Consider the following 19,961-nt stretch of genomic DNA (forward strand, 5'->3'; position numbering starts at 1 on the left):
GTCTTCACCAGGTGGGGGGAGGGGCTGGGATCGTAGGCACTGCCAGGGGACGTCCCCACTGACCCCCAGTCCTCGCCAGGTAGGGGTGAGGAACTGGGATCGTGGGCACTGCCACAGGACGTCCCCGCTGACCCCCAGTCCTCACAAGGTGGAGGTGAAGGGCTGGGATCATAGGCACTGCCGGGGGATGTCTCTGCTCACACCCAATCCTCATCAGCAGGGGTGAGGACATGAGAACCCACAGAGACACCACTGCTCAGGGAATCGACAATGTATCCTGGGGAAAGAGAAAAAGACACTTATTCTTTACTGAACAGATGTGCCCTGGGCACCGATCCTGTGCTCACGGTCCCTGCACTCTCATGGAGTTCACACTCAAACGGAGAAATGCACCAGGCACACATCAAGTGGTCGATCAACGCATCAGATTAGTGCCAGGAAGAGCACAGAAACAACATTCGGAGGCAGGGGGTAGCTGCAGCCTGAGCAGGATGGACTCTCCCACAGGAAAAGGTGAGGATGGACACACACAGAGGCCGCCATGAAGACCAGAAGCATTAGCCCTCCATCAGGGAGCAATGCTAGAATGTTCTAGAACAGAGAGGAGCCCTGTGACTTCCTGACAGAGGAGGTGAGAAGCATGAGGTAGGTGAGGCCCTGGGCACAGGGAGGAGTGACACGATGGCGACAAGGACAGTAGAGAAAGGCAAGGCCCCAAGGGCAGCAGCAGACCACAGCCTACTGGCGAGTGACACAGAATGCCCCAGAGGGTCCTGTACATATGCACCTGCCCGAGGGACAGTCTGAGGCCCATCTCAAGAGGCTCCTCTGCACACAGACCCTGCGGGGCAGGAAGTGCTACTAGGGCCAGCCTCGCAGTCGGGTGGGGACACAGCTGGCACCCACGTGGCCGGCACTTGGACTCAGGTGCTCTGCAGGCAGAGCCAAGATAACCGCCTGTCATCTTGGTGGATTGAAAAGTCAAGAGGGCCTGGCCAGGTGAACGTGTGAGGCCTGTGCACCCCCAGCCCCCGAGCCTCACACCTCCAGCACTGCACTCACTCACTGCATGCCCCAGGTTGCTCTGGCCAGAACCACAGCGGCGACCCCAACCACCCAGACCCAGCCTGGGGACAAGGTAGACGAGCAAGTACATGACGAAGACACATTTAATTACAGGACACGCAGTCTAACGGGAAGTCTCCCTGAGGAGCGAGTCAGCCGCAGCCACAGAGAAATTCCAAGTCAGCCACGGCCTGAGCAAAGTGCCAGGGCCAGCAGGGACAGAGGCGGCCACAGCATGTCCCGCTGCTGAAGGGGGGCTGTGTGGCAGAGGCGGTGGAAACGGGAGGGGGTGGAGAAGTCAGCAGGGGCAGACACCAAGGGAAGGCGGTAGGGACGGCAGAGGCAGCCAGTGGGAAATGCTGCCACGAGCCCTCGTCATCTGAAGGAGATGGCAGCCAGTGGTGGAAGAGAGTCCTGGATTCTTGAACATATGGGGCATAAGGAGCAACCCAGAGTCAAGGAGAGGGGCACACACTGCCAGTCACGGCAGCCAACTGAGGGGCTCTTGCCCAGGGCCACCCACGCAGATGTGAGGCACAGCAGCAGGACACCATGTGGTGCCCAAGAGCACGGCACCCACTCTGACACCTTACCCGTGAAACCCTCGCCAAGCCACGGCCAGCCTGTGCTGGCCACGAAGTGTAGTCACGAGTGCAAAGGGTCTGGAGCCCAAGCCATTCCCGGTGTAGCCGAGGGGATGGACCAGGGTGTAGGGGCTACAGCAAAAGGGCAGCCAGCGTCGCAAGGGGCCAGGGCTTCGCACGGAAAGCTGTCCTTCCACCTCCAGCCAGGGCTGCCCCGAAGCATCCCCTTCATCCCCTTCCCCAGAGAGGTGGAAGGGGAAGTAGAAGCAGGGGCACAGCCCAGTGAGGGGGAGCCAGACCACACTCTGGAAGCTGATGGGGGCTGGACAAAGCCAGACCCAGAGCTGCCATCCAGAGCACAGCCCACATAGGCAAGGAACAGAGGGAACCCAGCAGAGGAAGGGCACCAAGGAACAGAGCTAGGCAGCCACAAGGAAGGTCATGAGTTCTTATGTGCCAAGACCGTCATCATCACAACAGGAAGACAAGGCTGTCGATGACAACGGGGGCACGAAGTGACAACACCTGCTGCATACTGACAGCTGGCTCATCAGCGAGGAGCCGGAACAGGGACGTAGGTTTATTGTCCCAGCTAACCCGCGTGCCGACCCCACAAGGGGCCAAACCATCTCCTGCGCTTGCTACATCTCCATGTTCTAGATGAGGGACCCTCAAGGACTGGTCCCGATGGCACGTGGCAGAGCTGAACTCTAGACCCTGGACTAAGGCCATGCAGCCACACCCGGAAGCTACAAACCAAACACAAGCGACCACTTAATGTTACATTAGAGATGTGGTTTTTCTCCCACACTGGCCACAGTGCAAGGGCTCCATAGCTACAGGAGAAGAGCATCACCAGAAGTTCTGTCAGATGGCCAGCCTAAGCCAGAGAGACAGCCTGTCTACCCAACATGGTGTGGTCTACACCAGACAGACAGACAGACAGACAGTGTAATCTACCCCAAATGGCCACCCTAAGCCAGACAGACAACCGATCTACCCTAGACTGATAGCTATCTGCCCCAGACAGACAGCATGGTCTACAGCAGAAGACTGGGCTCTGACCTCTGCATGGAAGCAAGCACCCAAGGAAGATTCCCAAGTGCCCAGGACATAGCACAAGAACGAATGTCACTATGACTAACTCGCAGGCTCCGAAAAGGTTGGAGCTTCCAAAAATCTCATCACTTCCTCCCTCCACATGGGAGCCCCCGACGCTGTACACTGTTTGTGTGTGCTGGGGGTCAGCTCACCCCCAGCCCCAGAGAGACAGCACCACAGGTCTCGATGCACCCACGGCAGGGAGTCTGGGCCTCCCACCGTGTGAGCACTGTGACCAGCGCAAGCTGACGCAGCCCAGCCCAGCCTGAGGAAAGGGTCCCAGTCGATGGAGTCACCGAGCTCACAGGCACGTTCCGGTGTCTGTGGAACAGATGCACCACTACAGACTGCCACCAAGGAACGTGTGAAGACAAGGCCTCAGACATGGGCTGCCTCGGCACCACTCACTGAAGCCCGTTTACACCGAGCAACACCGGGAGCTGGCCAGACCAACAGGGCCCCAGTCCACACCCCTGGAAAGCCCCAGGACATGCTCCTGCAGAGATAGTCCTGGCTAAGACCAGAGTGAGGCCTGGGGAGGGGAACAGCTGTGGGGCTGGTCCTGATGAAGGCCAGTCAGGTGATCACAGAGCCCCGGGGAGTCCCGGAACTGGAGCACTGAGGCACGAGGCAAAGCCGGGCCCTCCCAGTGACAGGAAGTACTCCAGCCAGCCCAGCAGGGGGCACCCAGAGCCCAGCTGGTGGGCCCCACGACCGCCAGGCACAGTCCCACGGGGCTCACCCGGCCAGTGGTCCATCACTGTGCCTCTTCAGTCGGGCTGTTCATTCATTCCTTCAGCCGACACACCCTCACTGAGCAGCTCCTCACCCATGTCCTCTGCGTCCCCGGGGACGCCGTCGCACACAACATGCCATCCCTGCCCCAAAAAGCCTGCGGCACAAGCGCAGGGCATACAAGGAACTCGGCAGACCAGAACGTATCAGAGCAGGAGCCCCACGCAGGGAGATCGGGCCTCGTGGGAACAGATGCCGGAGTTCCGAGTGGGAGCTCCGGGCCGAGCGGGACCTCGGCACTGCTCGGGCGCCCAGCAGCCCGGGGTGGAGTCCACGGGAGACACTGAGCATGCCTACGTCTCTGACTGTCCACGGCCTCTCCAACCTCTCTCGGACCCCACGAGCTCCTCAACACACCAGGTCCAAGGCAATTTCCCGTGCACCCTCCATTGACACACAGACAAGGTCACGCCGGTCTTCATGCTTCACGGTTACCCGCCCCCAGCTTGTTCTCTCACCTGATGTCACTAGTCCTGCATGCCAACCCCAAGTCCACCCCCTTCCGGGCCTCCTCTGGGCACATATAGGAGACGACTCACGTCACCATGTCCTCAAATACCCCAGAGGCCGCTCGTGCCCTGTCCCCGACCAGGCACAGGTCTACCTGACGCTGACAGAGCCTTCTTCCTCAGCGCGCCACAGTTCCGTGACGGTTATCACCTTTCTCATCTGACAGGAAGCACAGGCTGACTCCTCTGTCCAAGGACACACAGCAACTCAGTGGCCGGCCAGCCTGAGCTAGAGCCAGGGACCTGCTGGAGCTCCTAGCGCAGCATGAACTCCACCCCGATGCACAGAAAACAGGTCCTCAGTCATCATGAATCTTCTGTGGCCGTCACCGGCCTTGCTGGCCTCAGGACAGCCCAAGAGCACCATAACTCACACAGACACACGATGACAAAGATGACAAGGCCTAATCACACTCCAGACGGTTTGCGAGGATGGCCTAAATGCTGCAGACAAACAGCAAGGAAAGAGCCACACAAAGAATTATGACCAATATGCCGATCTCAAGTCCCGCTTGGGGATGACAGGGAAGCCATCAACCTGTGGGCTGCCAGGAAGACGCACAGCCAAGGGCACCACCTCTCGGAGAGGGGGACGGGCAACATGAGCAAGGACTGCCCTCCCACCACTCATTCAAGTCCCCTTCACCAAGAAACAGCCTCCTCCAAAGGCTGCCCAGGCGCCCCCGGCACCCCCAGTCAACAGGGAATGAAGTCGACTGTCCTGCCTTCACCAGGGCTCCCAGCCCCCCACACAAGGCCACAACCCACAGACCCGGCAGCTGCCCGGCAGCTGGCCAGTGTGAAGGATGCCAGACACACAAGTCCTCTCCGTGCTGATCAGGAAGGGCCTCGCATCACAGGGTCCCTACCACCTCATCAGGGGCCTGCCCGGCCATCTGTCACATGTGAGCTTGCTCCCAGAGGGGAGCCAGGGGTCTGGAGAGGTGGACAAGGTACCACCACAGGAGATGGCTACTCCCAGAATGGAGAAGGGAAGGTCAGCTCTGCGCTCACTACCGCAAGTGAGCTGGCTGTCGGGGCCATGTGGCTGGAGCGGCTCTTGCCCCCACCTCCCCCTACACGAAAGCCAGCCTTCCCAAAACCTCAGGGTTTGGCCTGAGAAAAACGAAGGCAAGTTTTCTTTCCTTGAACAGTTCATTCTGTTTCAAATGCAAAGTAAAGTGAAGATCGTCTGGAAAAATGTAAAAGCTTTAATTTCAAATCACTCTTAACACCCGTTTCATCTGACAGTAGCTTTGAAAGCAAAAGGCAATCTTTATCGTTTGAGGTTTTTAAGCTAAATTGACGTGATTATGTCCAACACAACCAGATGCTTCTAAAAGCCAATTTTCAAAGTGACATCAACCCCCCAAATAAGAAATCCTTCCCTCTGGCTACTAGTGAGCCCTTAAGACCCTGCGTCCACACAAGGCTGAGGCCGGCTGCTCACAGACCCACTCGCCCGTGGGGACCCGACCCCACTCAGCGGTCGGCCCCCTACAGAGGCCCACGGAAGTGGGCCAGCCGCAGACCAAGGGACCCCATCCCGTCTGGAACAGTTCTGTGTCTGGGCCCATGAGGCTGGAGGGGCATCTGCTGGCAGGGGTCCTTGTTCCAAAGGCCTCCTTGTTCCAAAGTGGAGACCCGAGAAAGAGGCCTCTCCTTTGGCCTGCGGATGGGTCACCTGAGCCCAGAGAAAGGAGGCCAACTACACAGCAGAAGCCAGGGGCAGCCTGACGGAGAAGCATCTGGTCTCTGCCCCCTTTCCTGGCAATGAGCTCCTAAGACCCCTAGGGTTGCTGAAGTGGTAGGGCATCTCATGACTCCTAACAAGCCCCTTGCATCCACTGTCCCGTCTGAGCTAACAAGGGGGCTGCAGAAGGGGCCAGATTGAGCAATCACCCCCGTGGGGGTTGGGGGGTGGGGCCCGAGCTCCTCCCCAGCAGCCTATAACATAAGCATGACGTAAGCAGGGAGACACCATCAGACACACACACACACACACACACACCCCGCCAAGCCCACGCAGGGCTCAGACAGCTGCCGAGCTGGGGACACACCGAGGTGCTGGGAACAGGGCTGCACCCAGAGATAATAGGGAAGCACTCACCCCCCCCCCACCACCCCTCACCCAGGCACCTCTTCCATCTGGCTGCTCAGACTGCAACCTTTGCAATAAATCAGTGATGGCACAGAAAGCATTTTCCTGAATTCTGAGTCATGCTAGCAAACCCTCAAACGGGTGGGGTGTGGAAGGAAACCCTGGGTTTGGAGTCAACCAGGGCAAAAGCTCAGGCGGCTCGAGGACCCAGGACTTAAGATCGATGCATGGAGTGGGGCAGCTTATGTGACCAAGCCCTTCCCCGTGGGGTCGTGTCAGGATGGAGTGTAATGACGGAGCGTGTGCTGGCCTCACGGGGTTAGGAGGGAAAACCTAATGCTGAGCCTGCACAATGTCAAACAGCTGCTGGCCTCCAGGCCTCCCACCAAAAAGGGGGACTCCTTCCTCACTATGCAACCCCAGGCAAAGGTCTTCCCTCTACCCACGACCGAAGGCATCTCTCTGTTCCTCTCTGGGGACCTTCCTGAGCCCACAGGTCTACCTGCATGCAAACACACATGCACTGCCCGCCTGGGCTCAAGGTTCCCCACAATCAGGGGGTCACTTGGAGCTCACACCACAACAAAGCCAGGGTTCCCCGATGCTGCACACATCCTTCCCAAGGCCCCCAGGCACGGGAAGGCAGGGGCAGCCAGGCATGTGGCAGAAACGTGAGGCCTCCTGCACCCCTCAGACAGACCCAGCTCCCACTCACTCAGCCCAAGGCTAAGGGAGCAATGAGGTGGAGTCGCTAGGCCACACCCAGGGGACACCCACACTGGGGGCTCCACCACCCCACACACGCCCGGGCCGCCAGGCCTACCTGGTGGTAATGGTGTTGTTCCGGTCCTGCAAGGCCAGCTCCCGCTGCTGCAGCTCAACAACAAACCTGGACAGGTCTTCCGGGGTTCTGCAGGATTGAGAACACATGGCAGCGTCAGCCACCTCCTGGAAAGGACCTCATTTTGCACAGGACAGCCACCAAAACCATGCCAGAAGCCGAGGAGTCACAGACCCAGGAGGGGTGGCATCCGCGTGTGGCTCCCAGGCCAGTGTGGCACGTCACTGTGCGCACACCATGACCTGGGTTCCAACCGCAGGCCATCCCTGGCCATGTAATAGCAGGTAAATGATTCTTATTTGACACAACTCCACTTCAGTTGTAAGAACCGGTCAACAGCGAGCCACCAGCGTCACCCTGCAGAGAAAGGCAGGGAAGCTGGGGGTTACTCGGCACTGGTCATGTGCCCATCTCCCTGGAACCAGCGACGGGAAGAGAGGCCACAGCAGATGCCCCCACAGACGATGCCTCGTCATGGTCACGCTGCTCCACGCTGCCCAGCTCAGCTCCCATCCAGAGCAGCCCCACTTCCCTGTCGCCACCTCACAGAGGAGGAAACAGAGCCTCCAGGTGTCAGGAGTGGCTCGCAGCGCACTCCTCTCTGAGCAGCACTGGGCCGCCACCTAACCCTTCTGAACCGGACGCCAGCATGCAGCAGAACACCTGCGATAGACTATGATGACACCCAGCACGGCAGGCGTGGTCCCCACACAGCGCATGGCAAGCAAGCTAAGGGGCTCCCTGGCCCGTGAGTGGCAGCTGAGCTCTGGGCCTAAGAACCAAGCATGGGGCCATGGGTGGGAGGCGCCACAGCCTCCTCTGCCACTGAAGGAGCCACGGGGGCTGTGACAAACCACAGGAATGGCTACTGGTCACTAAAGGATCCAAAGGCTCTCTCCCTGGCCTCCAAGGTCACCACAGGGCCCGGCTCCCACAAGCATCCACCATAGGACTAGGCCCCAGGGGTCCACCTCCCACAGCCTTGCCTCTGGATATGGACATGTCACCCCAGTGTTACCAAACTCTGCGGCAGTTCACCCTGTGCTCTCAGTGCTCTGTCCTCAAGAGGTCTCAGGACAATCAGCACTCCCTGGAACAGGGACCCTCCCATCACACCCCCAGGCTGCTCCCCATCCTGCCTGCCCCACTCGGCATTCGCCTCAGGGTCTCTCAGTGTCTGCCGTTCCTAGAACAGGAGCTCAAGGACCTGTGACCCGTCCGCAGTCCATGACACCCGTATGGCCCGACTGGTCACACACCTGCACTTCTGCAGTCTGCACCCTTTCTGCAGGTGTTCCCTGGCTCTCTCCCTCGCAGATGCCCTCACGGACTCCCCTCCTGGCCACCTGAGAAACAGCCCCTCACTGGGCCTGAAAGAACCATGGGGCAAAGGAGCAATTTCTCCCCGCGCTCCTCCCCAGACCACGTGATCATCTGGAAGGACCTTGAGCAAGACTGAAATCCAGCACGGTGAGGGCTTGAGCCAGCCTTGAACGCCAGCTCCCATTCTTCTTGGAGCTTCCTCAAGTTTCCCAACCTCGGGGAGTTAAAAATACAGACATAAAAATACATCTTTTCAAGCCAAGAGGTATTTTTTTCTGAAACATTCTAGAGATAGTCAAGCTGTTGTTTCCCTGTGTCACCCAGTCCAGGGGTACATGAACGGTTACCAAGTCCGTGGGATGAGTCTAATGAGAACGAGCCAACAAGCCAGCATGCGCCTCCACGTGGGCACTGCCCCTGGCCCTGCCCTTGCTTTGTGGGGATGCAGATGGGCACCGCGTCTTCTGCCTGAGACAGCTGCTCAGGCCCAAGTGCTGGAAAGGGCCCATGGACAGGACCCAGTAGCAGATGACCACGGAGTCTCTAGGGGTTCTCGGTGACCAAGGACGGGTCACCTGCAGCTCCCTCCAGGCAGACGCCTTCCAGAAACCCAGAGGCCAAACGGCAGAGTCAGGAGCACGTGAAACAAGCTTGGTGTCCTGAGGTCCAGATCTGGCCCCAAAGCCAGGAGTTAGACACAGTGAACAACCAGACTCAACCTTCACCCAGGCTCTCTTATCTCCTCTGAACATATTTTGAAATGACACAATTTCATAAAGAGGGAAAATTGAAACGGTTCCAATCAGGAGAAAAGTGAACCGAACACGCACTGTGAAACACTCCACCCCACTGCAGGCAGGGCACCAGCGGCCCCTGGGGCTCCCACCCAGGCCAGTGCACATGAGGCCGCCCCCGCACAAGCACAAACACACACACACCCCAGCATCCTGGGTCTCTGCTCTCTCAACCAATGCTCACACAGAGGCCCTCAGATGCCCAAGTATTGCGGGACTGCTAGGCAGGCATCGAGGGGCCTGGCTCCACATTCAAGTGAATGGAGCGGCAAGCCAACGTCCCTCCGTCCCCCAGAGAGCACACCAGCCACGCACACCTGGTCCACTTGCCTGAGGAGCGGGACATCCACAGTCTAGGTGGCCTGAGTTTGCGCTGCCCCTCCCAGAGCATCCCCACACAAACCACAACACCCAGCCATGCAGATCTGGACGGCACACCTGTGGCAGACCCCCCAGCAGGCTGATCCTTGGCCCGGGTCCCAGCCCCCGAATTCCAGGTGCCACCATTCAAATGAGCCACCCCCTCCTCGCGGCGCAAGGATGTGGGCTGCAGGGACTGCTTCCCTCACACACCCAATTCCAGAAGACAAGACTGCATGGCATGATGCCCACGCATCAGCCGGCCTGCAGCTGCTGGAGGGCTCACGGCCACCATGCAGTCCTTTCCTCGGTCGCCTGCGGGGCCGACACCTGTGGCTCTGCCTCTGGCTGCATCCAGACTCTGGTCTGCAACCAGACTGTCCTGACCAGTCACCCCTGCAAGCACTGGGCCCCGCTTTCCTCTAACAACCCAAAGCACAGAAAACCAGCAGGCAATACTCAGGGGTCTCCCAACGCTGGCACATTCTCTCCGCAGAGATGGAGAACAGGGGGACCTTCTTTCAAGGAAAGAGACGGCCAGGGTTCAGTCACCGTCCAGACAACTGCAAGCTGACTCGCGGCTCAACAGGGCTCCTCTGAGCAGAGCCCCAAACCCGAGGAACCAGACATAGCATAGCACAGTCACCCAACAAGCCTTGCACACTCTCTAGCCACGTCGGTGCAAGAGGACACGGGAGCCTTTGCAATGGTTTTTGTAAGGTATACAAGCCAACCCACATAACACTGCGGGGGAAACAAGACACAAGTGGCAGTGACGGGTGACATCTCACTGCATAAATGAGGAATACCAGGTCCAACTCGAAATAAGGAATCAATATGTTAAAGTGTGTGGGATTTGGGGCACCTGGGGGGGCTCAGTCAGTGAAGCATCTGCCCTCAGCTCAGGTCATGATCCCAGGGTCCTGGGATAGAGGCCCTCATCAGGCTCCCTGCTCAGCTGGGATCCTACTTCTCCCTCTGCCTCTCTCTCTCTTTGTGTCTCTCATGAATGAATAAATATAATCTTTAAAAAAAAAAAAAAAGAAAGAAAAGAAACCAGTCTCTCAGGTTCTCTGTCAATTTGACATACAAATATTTGATTCCAGGATTTGGTCCAAATCTAAAAGAATCCCAGAAGACTAGGCCATGACCTCCATGACCCATGCTTCGTGACAGAGGCGCAGAGCACAAAGCAGACAGCTGCATCCCATGTCAGGTGGCTGGCGGCCAGGCCCCTGCACCGTCGTCCACACTCAGGCTACTTTCACACCATGAGCTACTCACGTGAGAACAGGAAGGGGAGGTGACGGGAGCAGCATTTTGAAATGCCAACATGTGTGGGTCTTCTCATTACAAAAATACACACACTGAGAAGAGCAAAAGCCAAAAGCCAGATGGACTAGACCAGCAATGCGCCTGTGTGGACAGCAGGGAGAACACACGTGGGAAGAGCCAGGCCCCCATCACAGAGGCAGGGCACCCTCCAGAGTTTCTATAATTTCTGATGAGAACATCACAAATTATAGAATTTTTTCCTAAAGTTTTTTCCTAAAGTTTCCTGAAGTTTTTCCTAAACTGTACTTTCAACTGGTGGAACCTGGGGGCCACAGTGACTGGGACTAAGCCGAGAAGACTGCACATCTGTGAGGGGGCTCACAGAGCAGCTCATGGGCCGAGCCCATGGGCCTTCCGCCCTTCCATAGGATGCCAGGACCTACACTCTCACGCTGGCGTCCCGGCGGCTCACTAAGGCTGGGCTAGGCATGGGAAGCCACTCAGGCCTCCCCAGGTTCATAACACAGGTCAGGGCCCCCAGGCACACTCTGCACAGTGCATGTGGGCCCGAGGGAGACCCGCCGTTCTGGAGGCCCAGGCCACCCTCCCCTGCGGCCAGACCAATGGCGGCAAAGGAGGCAGACCGGCATGTGTGCACAATGTCACATGTCATGTCTGTATATGTTTCTCTGCCCGTGCTCTCCAACTTACACAGGTCTGGACACAGAGCACAAGAGGACAAAAGATGAAGACCCCAGAAGGCAGGGCCGAGATGCCTGGTATGTCTCAGGGAAAGGGGGCCGTGCAGGCGGCACTGTTGGGGGGGCCCATAGGATGGGAACATGGACAACTGTTTCAGGACCCCCTGGCCTGCAGGCAGCCGCCCAGCCCTTCCTCCAGAAGCACTCCCTCCTCCTCCCAAAGGACCAGGTGTGTCCAGCAGGTGCTCAGGGAAAGAGCTCAGGGGCAGCATCCCTAAAACTGCACCAACAACTTCACAAGTCCAGGCTCAAAGAAAACATGCCAATGACACAGGCGTGTATTTACAGAGCACGCTCACAAAAGATTCACCCCAAATGGATGCCGGGGGCACCTCCAGGTCAGGGCGGAGACCAGCAGTGGCAGTCAAAGGGATCTTTAACCTACGATAACCTACGTGTCGGAATACAAATAAAACTTGAAACACCCCCCCATGCAGTGTCTTAACTACGTGCAAAGAGTCGTTGGAAACGTGCAGCTGGAGAGCAGAAGCCAGAGGCTGACAGCACCTGGGGCTGCCTATGCGAGCTCAACGCAGCATGACCCGGGGCGGGGGACAACAGGGGAAGGGCATCCTGAAGAGGCGATGGCTGGGGACAAGGCAGGAGAAGCCCTGGGAGCCAGGGATGGAGAGCCATGCCCACAGCGCCAGCCGCCCGCCGTGAGTGGCTAGCTAGGGAGCGGGGAGCTAGGCCAGCAGGAGGGATTACTGAACTGCAGCCTTCACCGGCATCAGGTCACAGAACAGGGGCCAAAGCACCTCCAACGGGCAGGGCGCCGAGTCTCCAGAGACCTCCTGGCCTGTCGCAGAGCCACAGCTGTGCAGAGATGTTTTAGCAAGTGCTCTGGGGCCTGGCTCGGCGCTCCCGGCCAGCCGCACTCGGCCCAGACACAGCACGGGAGCACTCAGACAGGAGCGTCAATCTGTCCCCAGACCTGCACTTCACACACGATGAGGCGGAAGGCCTTCAGAGGGCCTCCGGATCCTGGACTCGGAGATGACAGGAGAGTGACAGTCCCCACGGCAGCCCACGCTGTGACAGCTGCTGCTGACAACGCTGGCTTTAGCTGTGAAGCCTTTTAACTCTGACTGGTGGGCTTTCAAGAGGAAAGACGTCTTTTTGTTCACTCTGCAGCTGAATTCTGACGCCAACTCAGCTGTGCACAGCACAGCGGGGGCCTGGGGGGGTCACCCCGCGGGGGGCTCTCGAGGAAAGGCCGTCCGCCCAGCAGCTCTTCTTCCTGAGGCTCATGCCAGCAGGTGCCAGGTCTCCCATCTGAGCCCGAAGTCCCCATTTCGGGAGACCCAGAGGACTCCAATTCATAAGACAACGCTCAAGCTCACTTCCCAGGAAACCACTCTGCCCAGGAAAAAGCCCACCGGGCCCTGGCTCCAGGGAGTGGCTTCAGCCAGGCATAGGGCCCTATAATAGGGGGACAAACCCCGCCGCAGAAAGTAGGCAGAACCAGGATTAGAAAACGCTGCACCACAAAACTTGGCTTAAACCCAAAAGGAGGACAGACATTCATGACTGCAAAGCCACAGGGGCAATGGGATGTCCCATTAAATCAGATATTTCTTGATGACAGGGCACAGCTGTGGGAGGACATGGGGCTGGGATGGGGGGGGGGGGGGGACTACGTCACCAAGCACTGACTTAAGATAAAACCTGCTGTCTCAGGATGGGAAAAGCAGCGACTGTTTTCCCAAAGAAAAGGATGAATTCCCTGTGACCTGGACGTGGACCAGGTTCTGATGGGGTCACCCTCAGTGGCTGTCCCTGCTGCCCCCAGGCCTATGGCTACAGAGCTGGAGATCAGACACTCCAGAGGAAGTGACCACTGATGGTCCTGAAACCTCAGGCACCCACAAAGGTCATCTGTTCCTCCCCCTACTCCGTGACACGTTGGCCAAGTGGTAGACAGCAGCCATCCACACATCTTCTAAAACTGCCTGTCTTCCCAGATAAACAGAGAACAAGTGGCTCTTTCCCCACAGAGAGGTGCAGGCCAGTTAAGAGACAGGCTCTCAGCATACACCCACAGGTCCCTATCCCACTGCAGCCATCCCCCACAATCAATTCATGATGCTCTCACTCAGAAACAAAGGCCTCTCTCCCCACCATCACACTGCCTGCCTGACAAGCTACTGCCCGTGGACAACCCTCCCTTAGGCCCCCTCTGCCCATGGGGAACACTCCGGAAGGGTCTGCACATCCTACCCCTGCTCGACAGAGCCTCAGCCCCCCTCCCCACTGGAACACCTCTGCACAGTAGCCTCGCTCCCCATGCCCGAGTCAGCCCCACCTGTGCTCTCCCTCCCCCGCAGGCAGGGACTGGCTGCCAACCACCACACCCACCCCCCTCGGCTCTGCCCGTCCTCCCAGGACAGCTCCACTCCTTCTCCAGTCCCTTCACTGGCATCTTCCTGCCGGGTGCCTCTCGCCCCTGCCCCGTGTTCCCCACCCCCTCACCCTGGGCCGGACCCCCAACAAGAGACTCGGGGTCCTGAGTTCCAGATTGCCCACCTGCGTCCTGGACAGCTCCTGGCTAGAGAGCCCTTCCGGCTCCTCCCACCCCACTCCTCTCCACCCATCCTGGCTCTCCTGTGACCATCTGGGGGCCTGGGGGCCCATCTCCTGCATCTCATCCTTGCCTCCAAGCATCAGCTTGTAAGCCAGCAACCACAGCGAGCACTTAAAATCTAAGTGAGGCCTCACACCTCGCATCCAACTGAGCAGCGCATGCCCTCCACAATGTCAGGGCAGCGCCAAAGTTGCCCACGGAGCCCATGGAGCAGCACGGCCCGGCCTCCCATGGGCCCACCCCAGGGCCTCTGCGCACCCCTCTTCTGGAAGCCTTCTCCCCCAGGTGCCTGCAGAGCACATCCCTTGGCTCTCTCAGGTCCCTGCTCAAACACCCCAAGGTTTCCTTTGGGCCCGCCCCCACCAACCTGCTGGAGCCCACAGCCACGGCCCCGAACTTCTGTCCCTCTGCCTCATGCCCGCCCCTTCACAGAGCCCCCACTTGTTTACTTGTTCTGCTTCAACTAGAATTCAGGCTCCAGACAAACACTGCTGTTTTGTTTCGTTTCTTACACTGTCCGTGAACCTCCAACAGCACTGGGCCCAGGGCAGTAGGCTGGCCATAAATATTAGTTGAATAAATAAAAACACACATTATCTTTGCAGAACAGTAACTAACAAAACTGAATCCAACCAGAGCTGGAATTCAGACCAGCAGAGCAGAAGTTTAGAATTGCTGGTTGAATAAATCACAGTGCACCCCTACAATGAAATCTGTTTAAAAGAGAAAAGAAGAATCTTTTTATATGAGAGAAGGTCTCAAAAGTGTTCTGCTAGAGAAAAAAAAATGGAGCAGAACTAGAGCGCTAGGCCACGTTTTGTATGAAAGAGACAGGGTATAAGCAAGCGTGGCTGAGCTGGTTTATAGATGCATAAGAAATGTCTAGAAGGACAAACGAGACAAAAACAGCAGCTTCTGTAGGACAGGATGAAAACTGGGAAGCATTACACTATTTAAAAAACAACTGTGAAGCTTAGCGCTGTAAATTTACATTGCAGAGTTAGATCTATCCCATAATAAGTTAATGCATGAAAGTCCAGTCATGGCCATTTATAATGGAACAATTGCAGGCTATCCACCAACAGTGTTCGGCTACGTGTACCAGAAAGCCAGACACGTACCACCAGGAGGCTTCCTACATAAAGTCACCAGGACCGGCCAGTGACCCTACACACAGGCGTCACAAACCTGGTAAATGGTACAAATGCACAAGCCCCCACCAAGATGCAGACTTCTCCAAATGTGGGTTTTCAAACTTGAGTTCCACCTAACATTTTTACAGACACCATGAACCACCATCCACGATTTCGGCTGTTTCCTGAACACGGACGCCTGCAACCTTCCTGAATCTTCCAACCCCCCACCCCCACCCCCCGGTCTATCTCCCAGCCAGGCGCTGTGTTCAGCAGCCATGAGCTAGCAGTCCTGTGAGGCTTTCCGAAGCATTCAACAGTGTTTTCATGGAAACACGGCTTCCCTCACACATTTATAGGTTACCAGCCCCCATGACACTGAATGAAGGAATCAGGGTCATGCGTGCACCAGCAGAGACAGGAGCTTCTCGAGCCCAGAGAGTGCCCTGCCTGGGCCAGGTTCGCAGAGGCCAGCCAGCTCCAGAAGGACGGGGTTCCCACTAGGCTTTGGAGGAGCCACTGTTCTTCGTGACTTGGGGGTAGAGAGACAGAGGAACATGCAGGTTCCTTAAAGACGTGCTTTTCCACGTATAAAACATTTCAAACGTTTACAAAATGCAAACAAGCCAGCGTACTGAGCACCCGCTGTGTTTCAGAGATAGACGGGAGCCAAAGGACAGAATCGGAGTCCATACAGCCACTCTGTGGGTGGTGGCAGGAAGGGAAGGAACAAGGAGTGGGGGGAACATCGAGGAGGTCAGGGCGCACCATGACAGGCCGTGGCTCGCTGGTGGCACACGTGCCCTCAGGTCCCTCCACAGGAACGAACCCGTGGCTGGAATTCCAGCAGCTGCAGTCCGACCTCCCCTCCGAGGCCTGCAGTAGGACACTCGGTTAGTGAGGTCAGGACTGTCGGGGTGGAGAGACCCCTCCTTACGTGACTTTGGCACAACTACAGACTCCCCCACATGGAGACCATCTACGAGGACAGCTGCAAGGACAGCAAACTCCCGGCCACGGTCAGCAGCAGCCACCTGACCGCGCCCGGCGAGGCCCCAGATGCTGCCGTCCATCGTCCATCGGCCAGCAACCCGGCTTAACCGCTTCAGGGAAACGACTTACACAAGTCCCCAGACACATGTAAATAAAATGAAGAAATTTCAGACTTACAGTTGCTGCCTTCAAATTCCTTCCCCCAGCTCAGGCAGGATTAAAAGGACTTCAAAGCAGCCCGGGTCCCAATTAAGCCGGTGTGACCACCCCAGGGATGCTAGAATATTCCTCTGACTAACAAGAGGCGCTCTTTGAACTGTCTGAGCTAAAAAAAGCTCTCAGAACCTTTCAAACAAACGCCACAATTTTCTCTCCCTGCTCCCTCAATCTCTGGAAAAGTTGATCTCTTGAACACTTTAAACATTCAAATAGGCAGCTACATAGTGGCCCCAAAGCCCACTTTCGCCAGGAACTCGAACAGGGCAGCAAGCAGGGGGCTCAGGCATAGCTGGACACAGAAGGACACATCCCTCCGCAAACGTGAGCCCCGCAGGCAGTTTCGCAGGCTGAGAGGACAGCCGTCATCGTGCACACCCGAGCAGTGGCTTCGGGGAACACTCCTCCCGACACCAGGAAGGCCGGGGGTGGTGGGGACTGGGCTGGTGTCAGGGGAGGAATCACAGCTCACGAGGCCAGATATGCTGCCACAGGCCGGGCACCCCAGCCCCACAGGGAAGAAGTTGAACGATGCGGCAGGAAGGTAGAGGGGCGTGTGAGAGGAAGGGGACATCATGCCCACCTCCCCGCCAGTTCACCCACGCCAGGACTCAGACATGCTAGACCGCCGCCTCCAACTGTCCACTCCTGGTCGCGACCCCTCCTGTTCAAGAATTACAAAACCCCGAACAATAAATTCAGTACCCCACCCCCACCCCGGCCCACGCAGCCTGCCCATGGGGATTTCTTTCAGCAGAGAGACAGCGGCTAGCAGAGCAAAGAAGGGAGAGTTAAAGACCAGGTCTGCCGCCTTGTAGGCGACAATCAAAGGCAACGCAGGAAGAGAGGACACTCCCAAAACGAGAGCCCACACGGCGAAGATGCTCTCTCTGAACCTGCCAAGCCACACAGGAGGAAAGGGCTCAGAACCGTGAAGAAGCAGCAGACCTGCTAGAGGCCCAGGCCCAGGCCCAGGCAGTGGTCCCAGGAGGGACCCCAGATGGCTGCAGAGCCCTGGGCAGGTTACTCTACCTTTCTGAACATGGGTCTATCCATCCTCAGGTGAGGAAGGGACCAGGAGAACAGGACCTACTCTCCTAATCTAGGAATCTGTTTGCAAAAACAAAAGTGGCCCGAGGATCTGCTCACTGTGATGACAGCAACAAGGTGGAGAACAAGCCCAGTGAGGCCAGGTCCCCAGAGCAAGGGTGCACTGAGTGCTGGGTGCCTGAGGCACAAACACAGGAGGGGGGAGTTCTGGGAGAGTCCGGACAGACCCCGGGTCCTGAGGGCCCAGGGCCCAGGCGAGCGACCCCATAGCTGTGCTCAACACTCTGAGTTTTATTCTCAGTGTGATCACAAGCCCCTGGAGGACTGAGCAGGAGGAGCACAAAGGTCTCCATGTCCATTCATTTTAGAAAGAGGGGGGTACACAAGTTTATCCTGCTGTTTACAATAAGACAAAGAAACAGCCCAAATCCTCACCTGCAGGGAAATGACAGCAGCCCCACCCAGGACAGCTGGGCAGCCACGGATCAGGTGCCATGAAGGGTGTGCTGTCACCCAGCACGAGGACACGGGACATGAAAGGAAGGCTGTCACCCACACACAGGGCTACCAGGTCTATACAACGACACTGAAAATCTAGGAAGATGGACAGGACTCCCTTGAGGAACCAGTTTCTATCTATATGCATTCCACCACTTGGTAAAGGATGTTACTCATGAAACATGATTAAGAACAAAGTTCTACAGCCATCTTATTCTACTTTGTTGTCAAGAAAAACAAATATATGGACATGAATTGTTATTTACCTGGAAAAAATGTCTTCTCCCGACCCACAGAGCCAAGAACACACAGAGGTCCCCACCGCAGGCACCCACCTATGCTCAGCAGGGGCTGGGCACCACACCCCATGACAGGACAGACCATCACAGCACAAGAACACGGAGCAATGAGCAGCTGGTCTGGGAGCCACAGTGGGGAGCAGGTGAGTTTGGGGTGCAGAGGGGCTCGCAGAAAGCTCCGTGAGAAAACGGGTTCCAGATGAAGCCTAAATGACAAGCAAAGTGTCCTCCCAGAGAAGAGGGAGGGCGTGGGGCTCTAGCACTCAGGCCACACAGACTCTGGGCCGAGGCCAGGGAGCTCTGGCCATGACTCCCTGACTTCATGGAATCCAGGTGCTGCCGGAAGCAGCTCAGCCCAGCCACAGGGAGAGGCCATGATAGGAAACTGGGGCCAGCCTCCTGCATGTCATGAAATGTCCCTGGGTGAACAAAGCCAGCCTGGATGTCCCGTCCCCACGCACAGCATTTGAGGGACTGCAGCCGCCAGATGCAGAAAGACCACCTACAGAATCCTGCAGAGGCAGTGGCTGGCACCCAGGACAGCTCGGAAAGGGCTGCAAAGGCAGAGGCCAGGGCCAAGGGGTACCTGTCAGCCGAGCTCGGTAGTAAGAGCACCAGACAGAGTTAGTGCTCAGAGCTTCACTGAGAGAGAGCTCTTGGGAGGCTGCAGCAAAGAAGGCTCTAGAAAAGGTCACAGTGGAGACAGGAGCCACAAGCGGGCAGCTGCTGAGGTTTTAACCGCCCAAGAGCAGGGCTGGAGCGACCAGGGAAGTATTCTGGAGATGGACAGGAAGTAGGGAGGTGACGGTGGACGACAAGAACCAGGGTTCCAGGGTGGAGCAGAGAGGGTGTCATTCCCAGAGACAGGGAATGGGGCCAGGTGCTTGGGGCTGAGAGGCAGAAACACGGGTGGCAGGCTGGCCGCCCAAGGGCAGTCCCCTCACGACAATCCCAAGGCCTCAGCTGGAACAGGTAACTTGCCAACACAGGCAGGATTAAACGCTGCATCCGAACGGCCCAGATTTCCGGGCTGCTGCAGTTGGAGGCTGAGGCCAAGGGCTGGCCCAGAAAAGGGAAGGGGAAATCGTTCTGACAATCCCGATGTTAAGCTGAGGGGCAGCGGTGGCACACACAGCACCCAGCTGACCCACCCTCCTAGGTCACCACCCCACCGTACAGGCCCCCACACAGTGACAGGGGGCAAACGGTCGCCTGAGGACGCAGCCCCGGGACTGGCACCAGGCTGGCAGGATGGTCTGTGTCTGACAGAGCCTTGGGAACCACACATGGGCACACACACACTTGCTAACATGCAGCTTTGGGCCCGGAGCACCTGGTGACGGTGTGATCCACACTGGGCCACAGAAACGTTTCAGGGGAGCACAGCAAGTGGCCCCCCTGGGTCACTCCTCTGGGCCTCTAGTTAGAGTCCCTCCCACCTCCCCCAGTGGTCCCACCAAGAGCAGGCCCACGGAAGAGGCCATGAGCAGGACTCCCCAGGACACCAGTAGAGACCACGTGTGTGACCAACGGGGCATGTGACGTGGAACCTCCAGTATGCAGGTTCCTCTGGCAGCACCCCGTACAAACCAGTCTTCTTCAATCCAAAAAAGAATTCTTTCTGCAGGGAATGGTCTCCTGGGAATGTGGCACTGCAACAGAAGGTAAGGCCAAAGCGA

The 19,961-nt window shown here is 57.5% G+C and overlaps 1 protein-coding gene across 4 annotated transcripts in view; it reads right to left on the reverse strand.

Annotated features, from left to right (window-relative positions):
• MAD1L1 (mitotic arrest deficient 1 like 1) overlaps positions 1-19,961 on the reverse strand; it is a 314,493-nt gene that overhangs the window by 247,308 nt on the left and 47,224 nt on the right. For all 4 annotated transcript variants that reach the window (XM_032326714.1, XM_032326715.1, XM_032326716.1 and 1 more), the window contains exon 10: positions 6,979-7,065. In XM_032326714.1, coding sequence (XP_032182605.1) covers positions 6,979-7,065 — 87 coding nt within the window. The remainder of the gene's footprint in view (positions 1-6,978; positions 7,066-19,961) is intronic.

Source organism: Mustela erminea, chromosome 20 (assembly GCF_009829155.1).
Source record: "Mustela erminea isolate mMusErm1 chromosome 20, mMusErm1.Pri, whole genome shotgun sequence".
Taxonomy (NCBI): Eukaryota; Metazoa; Chordata; class Mammalia; order Carnivora; family Mustelidae; genus Mustela; species Mustela erminea.